Here is a 16,250-nt window from a genome sequence, read left to right as displayed (position 1 = left end):
TGTTTCCCCTTGCTTGAGTTCTCTTCCCATTTTGCAGTTAAAGTGGAGCAAAAATGCCCCTGACCCACCAAATCCCCCTTTCCCCTTGTGACCCAGAGCACACGCAGCCCACAGGCTGGGTTTAGTGGGTTTAGTGCTGGGTTTAAAGCCAAGTTAATAACTCAGGCAGGAGCCTTGGAAAAAAGCATCAAAGAGCAGCACAGTGGGTGAGATCTCCAAACACTGGGACTAAAGAGCCTCCACAGGGGGGACTTGCAGGTTGTTCTGTTGTTGGTAGGATGTTGTGATCTGTGGGTTATAGATAGTCCTGTACTTTGGGTTATTTGGAGCCTTAAAATAACATTTGCTGTTTCCCTGCTGTTTTTCCCCTGCCCTGGACCATCGCAGACGAGCAGGTGATGGGGATTTCTGCTGCAGTTCCCAATGCCTTTGCAGAGCTGCTTTGGGATCTGAAGGGTTTGAGGGGACCCTCTGGATGGGTCCTCCCCACACCCCACTTGCAAGGCAGCAAACAGGAAACGTGTGAGCGCCGGCAGTTGAGTGTCACCCCCGAACGGAAAGCGCCTTGAGTAAGAGAAAATGAGAGCTCAGGCACGGGGTGCTGTGGGACCAGCACCTCCCCTGGCCCGGGGGGCCCCACTGCCTCGTGTGCCCCAAAACTGAGGGTCCCTCCCGGCACGTGGGAAGGGTAAGTTCTGCTGCCCCGGGGGTAGTTCGTGCGTCACCTTAAGGAATAGGAAAGAGGGGAAATAAGGGTTTTTTCTTGGTGTTGGTGAGCTGTGGGAGGTTTTTCTTGCTGCTTGTGGAGGACTGGGGGCTGGGGGCCCTTTTCTGATGGCTGGGAGCAGCACGGGGGGTTTTGGAGGGGAGGCAGGTTGCTGGTGATGCCGTGGGGGGCCTTGCTTGGCTGGGGGTGCACAATTCCCACCCCATCCCCCTGTTTGTTCAGTGCCTCTGTGGTGCACTGGGCTCAGCCCACCCCCTGCAGGTAAGTGGGGGCTTCCTCATTCCTTAAACAACCCTCCTGCCCCCCCAAAGCTCCCACTTTTGCTGCCTGGGGGCTCCCACTTCTGCTTTATGGGGCTGGGACCACCATCAAGGCACTTGGTTTCTGCCCTGCCGCAATATCCTGTGGGACTCCTGCAACTCCACATTTAAGGGTTGGGGCTGGTTTTGGGGCCTGTTCCCACATTTCTGGAGCACACTGGGATTGAGGAGAATTGCTGTTTCTCATTGCAAAAGGAAAGAGGGCTGGGGAAGCCGGGGGTCCCCCCAGGCTGGGAGAGGAAAGCTGGGCTCAAACACGGCCCCGGCTCTGCGTCACAGCTCTCCGTGGCTGTGGGTTCCTTCCCGCGGTGTTTCAGCTTTGCTGCACAGAAAACAACCCCTCACAGGGATGGTACAGTGGCTGTTGGTGTTGGCCACCCCCCCCGGGGCTGGGGAGAAGGGAGTGGGGGGGTCCCCAGCCCAGATCCCACAGGCCAGGGCAAGCACACGGCGTGATGGAAACCTCCCGAGGCCCCGCCGCTCTCCCCGGAGGTGACTCACGGCTGTGAAAACTGGGGGAGGAATTTTAAAGCTGCTGCTGAGCTCTGAGGAAGCAGGTGGAACCACCACGTCCCACTCAGACCTCCAGCATCGCCTTGGCTGGTCCTTTGCTGGGGTCACCTCCCGGCTGTGTCACCTCCCAGGTGGCCTTTGAAGGGTGCCCTGTGCAACCTCCACAGCCAGGGCACGGGGAGGTTTGGGATGGGTTAGGCTGGCAACAGGAGAAGCTGCTCACCCAGTGTGTGCTGGGCTGGAATCCAGGGGGATGGCTGGGGGGAATGGCCATTGTTTGCTGTGGATCCAGGCTCTGTTTGTGCTGTGCAATCGGAGATAAGACCTTCTCTTCCTATTGCCAAACCCTTCTTGCACCAGCAAAATGAACTTCCAGCTTGGTCTCTCTCTGCCACCTCCCACCACGCTGGAGCAAAGCTTTCCAGCAAGGACAGAGCCGGCCAAGGCTCAGCACCCACTGGTTTCCCAGGCAGGACGGAGCTGGAGCCATGTCCGAGCGCCGGGCGGGCACCAAGGGCCGGCGTCTGGGCTCCAGCCGGCGCAGACAGATCCAGGAGGGCTCCAGTGAGGTACCAGCACCTGGCCCAGGTGAGGAACAGCCATCTGAAATAGTGCAGAGGGTGCACGACTTCCTCAGGGAGCAGGACAAGGACCAGGCAGGGTTCATCACCCGCTCAGACATACAGGTGAGGAATGGGGTCGTAAGGGGTGGGGTTGTCTTCTGCAGGTGGCTGGGTGATGGGTTGGGTTATCCCCCTGATGTGCTCTGTTTTTAGAAATTCCAGGAGGAAGGTTTCCCGTGCAGCACAGAGGAGCTGGAGCTCGTCTTCGACGGGCTGGATGCTGCTGGCACCGGGAGGTTGAGCACCGAGGAGTTCACTGCCGGGCTCCGTAAGTGCCACACGCTGCCTCCAAACAGCCCAGGCTGATCCTGGGCACGGCCCCAGTGCTCTGCTAGAGGGGTGGGAAGCGCTCCCCTTGCTGTGTGGCACGTGATGCCCCCGGATTGTCCCCATGCCCGGGTCTCAGCCCATGGCTCACCTGGTGAAGGGTCCCATTGTGCTGTAGCAGCTTGTTGAAGCCATGGGGTGCGAAGTGCCAGAGGTTTGGGCTTTGCTGGCACCCCGGCTGGGCACTGAGCATTTGGGATATCTGTTGGCAGGGCAGTTCCTGAGCTCCCAAAAAGCTGCCAGGGAGCACCGGCGGCGGAAAACGGCGTCCAGGAGGGTCCGCTTGGTCCTCCCCAGCCCGGCCTTGGAAGGGGTGGACAGCGAGGAGAGGAGACACTTTGCTGCCTTTATGGACCAGCTGGGCACCAACAACGTCTCTGAAGAGTAAGTGCCCTGCTTAGCACCCATGGGTGTCCTGCAGGGAGGGTAGAGGGGGAAAGGCCTGGGGCAGGAGATCCCTGTGCAGACCAGGAGTCCAGAAATGTGTTGGAGGTGCCTTTGGCTCAAGCACAGGAGCAGGGGACAGGATCCCAGTGACCCCAATGCTCATCTGTCCCCACACATCCTGAATGACGTGAGCTAAACAACCCAGGAGCCCACAGCTGGCCTGGTTTTGGGGGGCCCTGGGGGATCTCACCCCAAAACACCCCTGTCCCTGCAGACAGGAGATCTGGCAGCTCTGGGTGAAGCTCCAGCAGGACGAGCCCCAGCTCCTGGGCAACCTGGAGGACTTCCTGGCCAAGATGAGGCACCGCATCCAAGAAGCCAAGAGCAAGAAGGAGGCTTTGGAGGTGACCCTGAACAAGTGAGTCATCCCAGGGCAGTGGAGAGGGATGGGGACAGGGATGGGAAAGATGGCTCATCCCAGCCGTGGGAAGAAACCTGAGTGTTCTCAACATCTCCATCAGTGGCCAGAGCAGAGGTTTCGCTGGTCTTTGGGGTTGGGCTCCCTCTACAGTCAGGGATGGGATGGCAAAAGGGCTGGATTGTGTTGGACATATCCATGCTGGGTGAACCCCCCTGGGCAAACCTGGCTGCAGCCAGAGGGTCCTGTGGGCAATGTGGGGCCCCAGGGGCCTGCACCCCCTGCAGCAGAGTCTGACCACCCACCCCTTCCCCTCGCTGTCCCCACAGGCGTGTGGCTGAGCACGACAAGGAGGTGCAGCAGCTCTGCGAGGTCCTGGAGCAGCAGATCCAGCAGGAGCAGCAGCGGCTGGAGCAGAAAGTGGGTCACCAGCTGCTCCTCTCCCTTTGCCGCCCACCCCAGGGGGGACCCAGCACCCCCAAACCCCCTTGGCAGCTCCCAGACGGGTGAGTGGGTGCCAATGTCCTTGTTGCCATCCCAGAGCATGGCCCGGAGCCACCAGCAGGGCGTGGAGCTGCAGCGGGTGCTGGACGCCAGCGAGAGGGAGGTGCAGCGCTTGGTCACGGCACAGATGGAGGTGGGCTGGCCCCAAACCCCGGCCCCTTTATGTGTTATGGGTTCTCTGGGCTGTGCTGTAACAACAACACGGTGTTGTACAGCTGATCCCAGTCTGTCCCCACCAGCCCCTGTAGCAGGTTGTCACACAGGACCCTCATCTCCACCTTTTCCACCCCCATCCCCACACTCCCCCGCACCCCCAGGGGACACAAGTTGAGTTTCCCACCCACCACCCTCACGGGGGGTAGGGGGGAAGTTCAGCCCAGGGTCTAGAGGAGGTGGTTATCCATGAATTATTTTACCTGGGGATTTTGGTGGGCTGTGAGTGTCCTGGTTGCCATCCCACAGCTGGAGCGGCGGTGCCGCAGCCTCCACAGCACCCAGCAAGTCACCAGCACGGAAAACCGGGAGCTGGAGGCGAGCAACAGGATGCTGGAGGATCACCTGCAGCACCTCCACCAGCAGCTCAAGCAGACCCAGGGGCACCTGAGGACAATGAGGGCTACAGTGGCTTGGGAGCACGTGGAGCCAGGGTGAGTAGCCGAGTGATGTGTCTGCACATATGTGGTTTCCTCCTGGATGGGTCTCAGTCATCATGGTGCTTCAGAGGTCTCCATGGTACAGATTAACCATGGCTTGGTGTGAAAAGCAGCAGGGAAAAAAGGCAGGACTATCAGCACCATGCACTGCACCCGTCCCTTGAGGACAGTGCCAGCAGAGATGGGGATGCCCTTCACCCAGAAAGACCCAGCTAGGACTGCTCCAAGGGTGGTGGGGTTTGCTGTCCTGTTCTATCACTGCCCTGGGGGCTGAGGAGAGCCCTGGGGCAGGGGTGGACATGGTGAAGAGGATGCAACTGCCATTTTGACCCCTGTGCTCTGTTTGCAGGGACAGAGCTGTGGCAGAGTTACCCAGCGAGATGCCAATGTCTCCACAGGTACTTGAGCTGGGTGTGTGGGCACAGGATGAGGTGTCCATGCTCCAGAGCCTTGTGGTGCTCAATTTGGGACTGCTGGGGAGCCCAAGAGCACGGGGTGCTCCTGCAGCTGAGGCACTGCCTCCCCTGAAAGCTTCCTCACATGGGGTTGTCACGATGCCATGCAGATGTTTGGGAAGGGAGGGGGCAGCAGCACCTTAGTTCTGGTACCCCCAAGACTTTGGGTGGGTACATTTGGATACCTGCTGAAGAGCTCAGCATTGTTTCAGGTGGATACATTCCCTCACCAAGAGTTTTTCTCTTTCCTCTCCCCTTCTCACCTTGTTTCCTGCAGATGAGTCCGGGGAAGAGTGAGAAGTTCCGCTCGGAGATGCGGATCAGGCTGGGATCCCAGAGTGAGGAAAGCAAAGCCAAGAACACCCACCAAGTGTAAGGGGTCCTGGGCAGCAGCTGCTGCTCCCACATGTGCCCCTGGGGTCTGTGAGCCAGTGCTGAGCCCCCAAGTCCTCCCTCCACCCTCCCCAGGCAAACCATGATATTTAGTCCTTTTAATGCTCCCCTCCCACCCACTCATCTCTCATCCTGGAGATCACATCTCTTATCCCAGCTCATCACTCCCTTGGCTCAGGAACTTGCTGTACCTGGCTGAGAGACATCTTTTCATGTCTGATAATGTTGACATAGATACTTGTCCCCACTGCTTCCCGTGTGAACCCCAAGTGCACCCAGAGGGTAAATAAAATCAGGTTTGGAGAGGGATGGGGTGAGGTGGCAGATTGGAGGTCCCCTGGGACTGGCCAAGGATGGGAGGGAGCTGGACCCTGATGTGGGAACTGGGCTTATCCCCCCCCCCCCCATTTTCTGCCCTTTCCAGGGTTTGGGAAATGCTGCCAGCAGAAATAAGCATTTCAGGAGCCCCTCCAAGAGTGAGCTCTGCAGAAGAGGAGCCCTTCCCAGAACATCTGAAAGAGGAACACTTCTCTGACCAAAGCTCTTTGCTAAGAGAGATGAATGATGCAATCGCAGCTCTGAGCAAACATCTGAAGGCACAGGCACCGGGTGCACCCCCTGCTCTGGCAGACGCTGCCAGTCACCCCCAGGATGATGCTGAGCCCCAAGCAGAGCAGGAGGCAGCCACAGCCCATGGAACAACCCCTGGGGTTCTGCAGGACACCCTCCCTGGCCATGTCAGCCACGAGCTGTTTGAAGGAGACCTGAAAGAAGGACCAGCCACAGCTGAGTTTCGTGCTCTGGATGTGACACAGGCTGGTGCGTCCGTGGGAGCCGGGCACCACATGGCTCAGGAGCCAGGGGCAGAGCAGGGAGAGAGCCCAGAGGAGGCACAGAGGATGATATTCCTGCAAGGAAAGGGTGCTGGTGTGAAGGAGATGGTGCTAAAGGTGACAGAGCACCTGGGAGCGAGCAAGGAAGCAGGAGAGCAGGCAGTGATGGAGGTGGAGGGAGCAGGGTGGATGCAGGAAAACACAGGTTGGGAAAAGGCACAGCTCCTGGGAGAAGCTGAGGAAGCAGGGATAAGACAGGGAGAAAGTTTGGAGGCAGGTCTGGGGCCACCTGAGGCTGGGCAGGCAGGTCTAGCAGTGGGACAGTGCCTTGCCTTGGAAGAGGTTCAGCCAGGGGCAGCTCCAGGTGAACGTGCACAGGCCCTGGGCATGGCACTGCAGGAACGGGCTCATCCATCACTGGGGCTCTCTGAGAAACTGGAAATAGAGCTGGGAGAGCACCTGGAGCCAGAGCCACCGTCCCGGGGTGAGGCACAGGTGGGAGCAGCCCAGGGGGACGGTGTCACCCCGGAGGTGACCGCGGCTCCTGGCCCCGGGGGGCAGGAGGAGGAGGAGCAGGAGCGTGTCGGTGCCGAGCTGCAGCCCCAGGGAGAGCCCTCGGGTGCCGAAGTGCTGCCAGCCCCAGCTGAGCACGGAATGAGCTGCAGAGCCGGGGGCGAGGAAGAGGAGGTGGAGGAAACCCAGCCCAGGGAGGCAGAGCTGCAGCTGCAGGGCGGGTCTGTGCGGGGGGACGCGGGGCGGGGAGGCAGCGCGGGGGCCGAGGGGCCGCTGGCAGCGGCTGTGCCACCCCCCGACGTGCGGGAAGGGGGCGTGGGAGCAGATGTGGAACCGCTGGAGGCCCAGAACAGCGATACCAACACCACGCAGGTGCTGGCAGAGGTGGAGGCAGGGCTGCAGGTCTCGAGCGAGGCTGGATCCCCAGGGACAGAGCAGGGAGGGAGCGTGGATCCAGGTGTGCAGCCACTGGAGGAGGAGGACGAGCCACAGCTAGGGCTGGGGGAAGAAAGGGGGGCCGCTGAGGTGCACAGTGAGGGTCCTTCCCTCGCAGAAACACCTGCAGGGAGCTCAGGCCTGTGTGAGCTGTTCCCAGTTAGGTCTCAGGCGTGGGAGCTGGTGGAGGCAGAGGATGCCCAGGCAGACGTGCAGCTGCGTGGGGGTCTCAGCCCAGAAACCTTGTGGGGAGCGAAGGGTGGAACAGACATTCAGCTTGAGGAGGAGGAGGAGGGTGGGGCACAAGGACAGGGGGAGTGTGAGCTGCCACAGGAGCCTGTGCTTGAACCACATGGAGCAGCAGTTGGGCAGGGAGAGGGGGTTGGTGCAGGTGTGCAACCACAGGAGGCTGAAAGCCTGGACACACTGGAGGACCAGAGCACTGCTGGCAACGTGCAGCTGCTTACAGAGGTGGATGAGCTCAGACTGACCCCAGGAGGGAGCACAGAGGCAGATCTGCAGCTCTTGGGTGAGGCTGGATCCACAGGGACAGAGCAGGGAGGGAGATTAGATCCAGATGTGCAGTCCCTGGATCAGGTCAATAAAGCAGAGTTTCTGGAAACGGAGGCAGAGGATGCCCAGGTAGATGTGCAGCTGCGTGGGGGTCTCAGCCCAGGAGCCCCGTGGGGAGGGGAGGGTGGAACAGCCATTCAGCTCGAGGAGGAGGGTGGAGCACAAGGACAGGGGGAGTGTGAGCTGCCACAGGAGCCTGTGCTTGATCCACAGGGAGCAGCAGTTGGGCAGGGAGAGGAGGCTGGCGCTGGTGTGCAGCTGTGGGAAGGGGCTGCAAGCCTGGACACATCAGAGAACCAGAGCACTGCTGGCAATGTGCAGCTGCTTACAGAGGTGGATAAGCTCGAATCAGCCCCAGGAAGAAGCACAGAGTCAGATCTGCAGCCCCTGAGTGAGACTGACTCCCTGGGGACAGAGCAGGGAGGGAGTGTGGATCCAGGAGTGCAACCCCTGGACCAGGTGGATAAAGCAGAGTTAGTGGAAATGGAGACACAGGACTCCTGGACAGACATGCAGCTGTGTGGGGGTGCCAGCCCAGAAACCCCCCAGGGAAAGGGGGACAATGCAGCTGTGCAGCTCAGGGATGAGGCTGAGGATGGGGGACAAGGACAGGGTGAACTCGTGCTTGATCCACAGGGAGCAAGAGCCAGGCAGGGAGAGGGGGTTGGTGCAGGAGCACAACCACGAGAGGAGGCTGGAAGCCTGGACACACTGGAGGGCCAGAGCACTGGTGCCAATATGCAGCTGCTTACAGAGGAGGATGAGCTCAAATTGACCCCAGGGGGGAGTGCAGAGACAGGTGTGGCACCCCTGGGTGCAGCTGGGATGTGGGAAGGGGAGCAGAGCCTGACTCCAGGTGTTGGGGCAGGTCTGTGTGCAGCTCACATCACAGACACGTGGCAGGGAGCTGCTGCTGCACATGTGCCCCCTCCAGCTGAGGCTGATTCGTATCCTGGGCCTGTCACTGCTGCAGAGGGTCTTGGTCTGGAAGCAAAGCTGGGAGCACCCACTGGTCCTGATGGGCACATCCTGGGGGATACCCAGGCACTGGAATTACCACAGGGAGAGAGGGCTGCTGCAGAGGGGAGGCCTCTGGATGGAGCTCAAGGTCTGGAAGTGGTGCAGGGAGAGAGGCTGGAGGCAGGGGTGAGGAATGTAATCGAAACCCAGGGTCTAGGACGAAGTCAGGGCCACGATGACGGTGTGTCTGCACCGGCCTCCCCGGTCTCCGAGGTGCCGTCACAAACTGGCACAGTAGAGCTGGAAACGATGATGCAGGAGGATGTTCTCATTCCAGATGTGTGGCGGTTTTGTGCTTCAGGGCAGGCAGCCCAAAGCGAGCTCCAGGAGCAGGTCTCAGCACAGGGACACCAGGTGAGGATTCACACCCCTGCCCAGCGGCCGGAGGGGAAGACACCGCGTGCGGTGGAACCAGAGCAGGCGGCTGCCGGACCTGCTGAGCCTCCAAAGCAAGAGGTGACACCAGTGTCAACCCCTCAGCTGAGGGTCCAACCGCAGGAAGATGCTGGGAATGATCAGTTGGGGATGGTTCTCACAGACAGCTCCCTGGGGGATGCAGCCAACAGCTGTGTGCAGCCTCAAAGGCAGCTCTTGGGAGAGCAGAGCGAAGACCTCAGAGTTGGTCAACGAGAGAAGCCGCAAGAGTTTGGTCAGAAAACGAGCCAGGAAGGCGAGCCCAGCCCAGGAGAGCCAGAGGCTGTGACTGCAGAGGGAGCAGGAGCTGCCCCAAAGGGTTGTCCTAAAGCTCCCCTGGACCCAGACCATCTCTACAATGTGCTGTTTGTCGGGGACTCCCACGTGGGCAAAACATCGTTCCTGTACCGGTTACACGCCGACAGCTTCAACCCCAACCTCACCGCCACAGTGGGTAGGTCTCCTCCAGCTCTTCTCTCTTGGATCACCACTGCAACTCCCTTTCCTCCACCCCACAAGCTGCTGGTGATCTTTACATGCCTGTTACAGCTCACACCAAGCGTGTGGTACAACCCACCCCCAGGGACCAACCAGAACCACCAAATTCCCACGCCTGGATGCTCGTGAGCAGGCACCAATACCAGTGGCTCTCATGCTTCCCCCTTTGCCTTTCAGATCTATTCTCTTCCCTTCACCCCACTTCTCCCAGAGTCCATATTCTAAAATGAAGAGAGTGGTGAATGGTATTTAGTGATGATATTTGCAGATCTCTTTGCAGGGGTATGTTAGTCTCATCTTGAAAGTAAACATACATTAAGCCATGAGCACTGTAATTTTTCAATCATTTTGTACCATTTAAGTGCAAAAATAACCCTATTTAACACGTAGTTTTTTAAATACATAAAGGCAAATATTGTATCTATCTGTTGTGGCTTGGCTAAGCTCTTTATATTTGCATTCTTATATATTTTTCTCTTGAGTACAAGGGTATAAGAATACAAGGGTATTCACTTCTCTTAAACCAACCCCTGGAGCTGCAGCCTCAGTCCACTCTGCACCATGTTCCTTCTCCATCCATCCTCTGTCACAGGGAGGAATGCTACAGTATCCAAATATCCCCTTTCGTGTCTTCCAGGCCTGGATTATCGGATCAAAAACCTGGTTGTGGACAACAAGCGCTTTGCCCTCCGCCTGTGGGACTCAGCTGGGCAGGAGAGGTGAGGTGCTGTGCTGTTGCTGAAGGACACAACCTGTGGCTTTCTTTCTCCTGCTGGTTTGGTGGAAATGAATGTTCTTGGCTTTGCTAAGCAAAGGAGGGACTCTGTACAGCACGTGATCTGATAAAGCACAATAAAGGAAGTAATTAAGATAAAACTGGCACTCGGGCTGGCCTCTGCCATCAGGACAAGAGCCAAACCTGGGGGTAGCCTTTTTTTGTAGACAGTCCCAGTTATCCCTCTAGGATTTCACGTCACTCTGAGGCAAAACCTCCTTAAGCTGTGCTGGTGACCCTCTGAATTGCTGACAGGTACCACAGCATGACCAAGCAGTTCTTCCGGAAGGCGGACGGGGTCGTGCTCATGTACGACATCACATCCCAATACTCCTTCTCCGACGTGAGGTACTGGCTCAGCTGCATCCAGGTGGGTGAAGTCCAAGAGTTCTTGGAGCTGGTGGTGACTCTGAAACCAGCATTTCCCCACCTCACCTCTGCCACTGGTTAGGGATGGACATCTAGGGGTGGCCAAGCGCTTTGACAGGGGGACTCGGCTTGGTTTTGGTTATAAAATAATTTTTCTTGGAGGATTTAAATCAAATACAGACAATTTTCATATTTTTCCAGTGTTTCCTGGAGTAATTTGTTGATAGCACTGTTAGGATAATGAGCAACTCTTGAAAAATTAAAAACCAGCGCAGAGGAGTGGAAAATGTTGAAACTGATTTTAGAGGAATGGAAAATGTTGAAGCTGATTTTGGTAATGCTTTTAAATCAAAAATCGTCCACTTCCAGTCCCCACAAAGGGGAGGTGACTCATGTCTTACGAAAAACTTCTCGTCAGAGATTTTACATTTGAGTACAAAGCCACTGTTTAAGATCTCTGGAACAAAATAGGATGTTGCCTTGCTCAGTGCATGTAAATCCCAGCCAGAACACCTCCAGGAGGGTTCCTGAAGCTGAACACAAAGTAAATTCATTTCATGCCCTGTTAGTAGACCATGACAGATGATTTTAGGGGAAAAAATAATTTCTTAAATGCTGTTAAACTTGTTTAAGAATTTACAGTTTTGTTATCAGCCCAAATCCATGGGCATCCTTTCATGGTGTTCCAAGAAGTGTGTAGACAGTGTGGCCAGCTGGGATTCAAGGGAGATTCAAATGCTCTCCTGATTCTCCCCTCTTTGATTACTCAGGAAGCAGCAGAGGATGGAGTTGCTGTTCTGCTTCTTGGGAACAAAACCGACTGTGCTGCCGAGAGACAGGTCCCTGTGAAGGAGGGGGAATGCCTGGCCAAGGTAGGTGGTGAAGTGTGTCCACCCAAGCTTGGCAGGGACAGCTATGGATGGATTCCACCAGCCTGAGGACCTGGAGAAAGGTGGAATCCCCTAATTTACCCCTCATGCACCAGTGGTTGGCAAAGTGCTCTCTGGACTCATCTCTTGCCCTTCCCTGCCTTGCTTTCCCTTTGCTGTTTTAGCTTCAGCTCAGCACCACCCCAGTAAATCAGTTTATGGAACTGGATCTGTGAATTAAAACATTTTCAGCTCTGCTTATCTTTGCTGTGAAGTGTCACACGTCTTCTTAGCACCATAAAAACAATAAACCCACCAAGCCCTATCCTGTTTTAAAGATACTGGAATACTTAAAGTACAGTTAATCTCTACAAATATAGATGGTTAATAAAAATTAGGTGAGAAGAATGAGAAGAATCTCATCTTTACCGAGTTAATTTTAAAGTTTAGGGGAGTTGGGCCAGTATCCATCGAATGGTTTTACAAAGGAGACAGCAGGGCAAGGGAATAGATGCTTATTTTCCCAAATTGGTCACTGTCAGGCACAAATGAGCTGGTAACATCTAGTTATGTCTCTGCTAACCAAAGGACATCACATCTCATACTGCTTTGCAGTGTCAGCCTTTTCCTTGGTATTAAAAGTTGGAGTCATAGCGACCAAAAAAACTGGATTTCACCCTCACATTCCAGTAGATAAGTTACTGAGTTATTTGTTTCCTTGATTCTTTCCTGTTTCCCCTTGACAGTGACTGTCCTATGGCTGTTTATTCCCATATTAAGATATTCCAGGGCAAGAATATTACATTTCTGTTTGGGATCTGTGTCTTCCAGGAGCATCAGCTGATGTTCTACGAGTGCAGCGCTGCCTCGGGCCACAACGTCTTGGAGTCCATGGTCAGCTTCATCAGGTGAGGGGAATGTGCTTGGGTTCTGCCAGCTCTCCCCTGTTTAATGGGCTCCCTCCCTGCTTTTTTAACTCCAAATTCTGGTGTGTCACTGCCACCAGAGGCTCCACGTGCCCAAACATCAGGGAGAACTCAGGGCAGCACGTGCATGGCTGGGGTGAGCCAGAGAAGTGCTGTAAGTTGTCTCCTGAACACTCAGAATTGCAAGGAGATTAATAAAACCCTTTTTGGGATGCTGCTGGTTTCCCTCTGCATTGACTGAAACAAATTCTGTCTGTGATTTGATTTAGGTTGGTGTTTTTAGCAGAGTCCCCAGTTCTCAGATCACGCAGAGCTGGAAGGCTCCTGACTCCTTCCAGCCTTGCTGAGCCTCCTTTCCCAAGGCTTGTCAAGAGAAAGAGCACAGCAATATGAAATATAGGGAAAATACCCACCTAATTTGCTTCCTTTTCTCCCAGGTTGCTCAAAGTTCGTGAAGATGAATTAAAAAAAAAGGCAGAAGAGGTACCAAAGGCACCCCAGAAGAAAAAGAACTGCTGCTGGTGATGGACAGAGCTGCCCACTGTGAATTTAAACTGCAGGGACAGCCAGGAAAGCATAAAAATAGCCCTTGGACACCTTCTCTGCTCCCTGTGTGTTTTTCTTGCCTGATATTCCTTGGATGCTGAGAGCAAAAGGCACTGTGGAGAAGCTCCTGCCATGCCCCAGGGCACACCAGCCCTCCAAAATGCTTGTTGGGAAACTTTATCACTTTCTTTTGGAGATAAAAAAAAAACAAAGAAAGAGGTAGAAAAGGAACCTGGCTGGATCTGAGATGCTGGAATGATACTGGAAGCAGCAGGGAGCAAAACCAAGCCTTGGGATAGAAGAAATGAATACCTGGAGTCACCCAAGTATATAAAAAAAGGGGGTTTAAGGCTGTTGGTGTTCTGGACAGTGGGGACTTTTTGGATTGGATTTACCTGGAACAATGGGACATTCAATTTATCCTAACTGCACTTAAATCTCTCCAATTAGGCAAGGTAAAGCTAATTTTCCCCTCTCCTGGTTCATCCTGCCAGTGAGCAGTGATGGGTCCTGACAGAAAACTACTGAATATTTTGCTCAAAATAAGTTCAAAAGCCCCAAGAGCACATCCAGGCTAACAAAAAGATAAATGCTTCTGAGAGCTTTTTGCATTGTGTTGCCCCCAGAGCAGATTTTTGGACTATTGTAGCAAATCCCAGGCTGGGCAGGGAAGAGGGAGCTGCTGCATCCTGTCCTTCTGCAACTGAGCCAGCTCTTTATTGGTTTTAAACCCAGCTTGAAAAGTCTAAATAAGCACATGTCACAATTTCAAGGGTTGTTTTCTTTTGTTTTCTTTTTACAGCTTGATACAACTGTATTTTTTGCAGGGAAAAAAAAAACACATGCAGACTAAATAAATAAGAATACCAGTGCTTATGTTTTAGTATTTTTATCAATTCTGTGTAAATTCCCAGCAGTTCAACAGGAGTATTTAAAGACTGTGTTTATGTGCAGGTTTTGGGGAAATAATTCTGCCTAATTGGGTTTGCTTTTTGTTATTTATATGAATATAATGGCAAAGCATAATAGTAGCCAGTTTCTGCTTTAGAAAAATAAAGTGACAACAAGAGTGGGGTTTCTAGTAACACCATATATTTTTATATATAATTATACATGTTTTATATATCCCAGCTTCACCAGCCAGGTATAACTTTGCAGCGACACAGGAATTTCTGAGTCTTTCAGGATGGGTTATCTCCCCTGCACACCCCAGTTTGTCTCCCCTGCACACCCCAGTTTGTCCCCCCAGCCCTCTGTACTCTAAATTCTCCATCCCCTACGTGTCTTCCCCAAGCCTGTCCCAACTCATCTTCCCTTGGCCCTATCATTTAAATGCTTTCTTTTCTTGGTGCAATATATTTATGCTCCCCTTCCATGTCTATCCCTCTTTACCATGTTTCTTTATATGACATTTTTACTGCTGGAGCACCTCCTTGGGAAGGGTTTATGTGGCTCAGCTCAGAGCTGGGCCTGGGTTTGGTATTTGGGATACCTGGAATGGCTTCTTGTTTTTGTTTAGGCTCATCTTCACTATTTCTGCTTTTATCTTAAAATAATGTAAATCCAAGAGTACTTTGCAAGTTTGACCCATAATAAGAGATGCATCATAACAAGATCTGTAAAGTTTGATCCACAAGAGAAGCTGAAATGATGGATCAACCCAAAAAGGTTCTTTTTACTGGATCTGCAACACTTCCTGTTCAAAGCCACCCAGTCACCCATCAGATCAGCTTTTCCCTTTGCCTAAATGTGCTGGGATTAAGTGTGGAAGATGCTGGTTCACTGAGTGGCAGCAGGATTGTGCAGGAAAAGGTTTTATTTTGTTTTATTTTATTTTTAATTTTATTTATTTTTAATTTTTTTTTTAAATTTTATTTTTTTTTAATTATCTGTGGAGGCTGAAATCTCCCATTAGATGGCAGCAGCTGCAGCCATTCCTCCCAAATGCAACATTGCTGCTGCAGAGAAGGACCACCAACAGGGCCCAAAGTGGGAGCTGAAAAATAAAAGGCTTCCCAGAACAGCAGGCAGAAAGAAAAAAGTCTGTCTTGTTCCACTGGAAATCACCTCTACAAAAAGAAGCTGGAGTTTGTGCCCAAAGCACAAGTTACTCCAAACCTCCACACGAAACTTGGAAATGAATTTTTCATTGCCAGGCTGGGAGAAGTACCAGGAAAGCAAATAAATCACGTTGGAAAACATGGGCAGCGCGTTGCACTTGAAAGCATCTTTTATCTTTAATAATTCACGATCCCGGCAAACATTCCCACTCTGGAATCAAAGGCACCACTCCTCTGCAAGCCCTTAAATGCCTGCATGAGCATTTGGAGGAGGATCAAGGCCTGAGATATTAATAGCAAGCGGGAAATGCATATTTGGACCACAGGAATTTTTTTTTTAAAACCAGGTTGTTTCCTTTTAAACTGTAATTCCCCAAGGCGCTCCACAAGAATTAGAGGAGCTGCCTCAGCCAAGCCAAGAGTGGGAAGATCTCGGATACCAGCCCAAAGCCAGCAGGCGTTTACTCCCGTGGATGAATCCACCTTGGAGAATCCAGAGGAGCTTCTGACAAGTTGGAACAAATCTTCAGCCAAAGCTTTCAGTGTCCCAGCCAGAGGTTTTGGGTCTTGCCCAGCAGCATCTCCCAGACTTTCACCCCATTCCCCCTGAAAGGCAGTAAAATCAGGATGAGGAGACCATCCCACTCCCCACACTGTGATTGACAGGGCAGGAACTCCAAACCTGGGAAGTCCTTTTTCTCACAATGTTTAATTCAGCTGCAGAGTTCAGCGCTGCAGGAAGTTGTTGAGGTCAAGAACTTTTAAATGAGGCTGCTCTGAGCAACCTGGTCCAGTGGAACAAGGGCGGTGGAATGAGATGATCTTTAAGGTCTCTTCCAACCCAAACCATTCCAGGATTCTGTGAAAAGGGAGCAGAGAGATACCAAAAACACCTGTCTCACCACCAACAGCTGCCTCTGAAAATGCAATTAATTGCAATTAAGAACTAAAGTCCAGGCCTGAGAATGGGGTGAGACTGAGACCTCCTGTTCCTGCTTTCTCCTGAGCTTTTCACACTAGGGGTGGCTCCAGGGACCTCCTCTTGCTCCATCTCCCAGCCCTTTACTCTTAGAAGTCTTTCCCACAATTTTTTAGGGCT

General features: G+C 53.6%; 1 protein-coding gene across 1 annotated transcript; it reads left to right on the top strand.

The window, feature by feature from the left end:
* Window positions 1-560: 560 nt before the first annotated feature.
* Window positions 561-13,925, top strand: RAB44 (RAB44, member RAS oncogene family). The gene is made up of 17 exons (XM_027728826.2): window positions 561-688; window positions 2,030-2,246; window positions 2,337-2,451; window positions 2,723-2,894; window positions 3,172-3,315; window positions 3,645-3,735; window positions 3,857-3,952; window positions 4,282-4,466; window positions 4,822-4,870; window positions 5,205-5,299; window positions 5,745-6,139; window positions 8,972-9,562; window positions 10,244-10,325; window positions 10,637-10,751; window positions 11,521-11,622; window positions 12,451-12,527; window positions 12,983-13,925. Exons 2-17 carry the CDS (start codon window positions 2,049-2,051, stop codon window positions 13,068-13,070), a joined length of 2,595 nt encoding a protein of 864 aa, XP_027584627.1. The 5' UTR covers window positions 561-688; window positions 2,030-2,048; the 3' UTR covers window positions 13,071-13,925.
* Window positions 13,926-16,250: the final 2,325 nt, after the last annotated feature.

The sequence above is a fragment of the Pipra filicauda genome, unplaced genomic scaffold (genome assembly GCF_003945595.2).
Source record: "Pipra filicauda isolate LSUMZ 115617 unplaced genomic scaffold, ASM394559v2 scaffold172_size1731463_pilon, whole genome shotgun sequence".
In the NCBI taxonomy this organism is placed as follows: domain Eukaryota; kingdom Metazoa; phylum Chordata; class Aves; order Passeriformes; family Pipridae; genus Pipra; species Pipra filicauda.
Note: the sequence above shows the minus strand (reverse complement) of the source record. Positions and strands in the feature narration are given on the sequence as shown.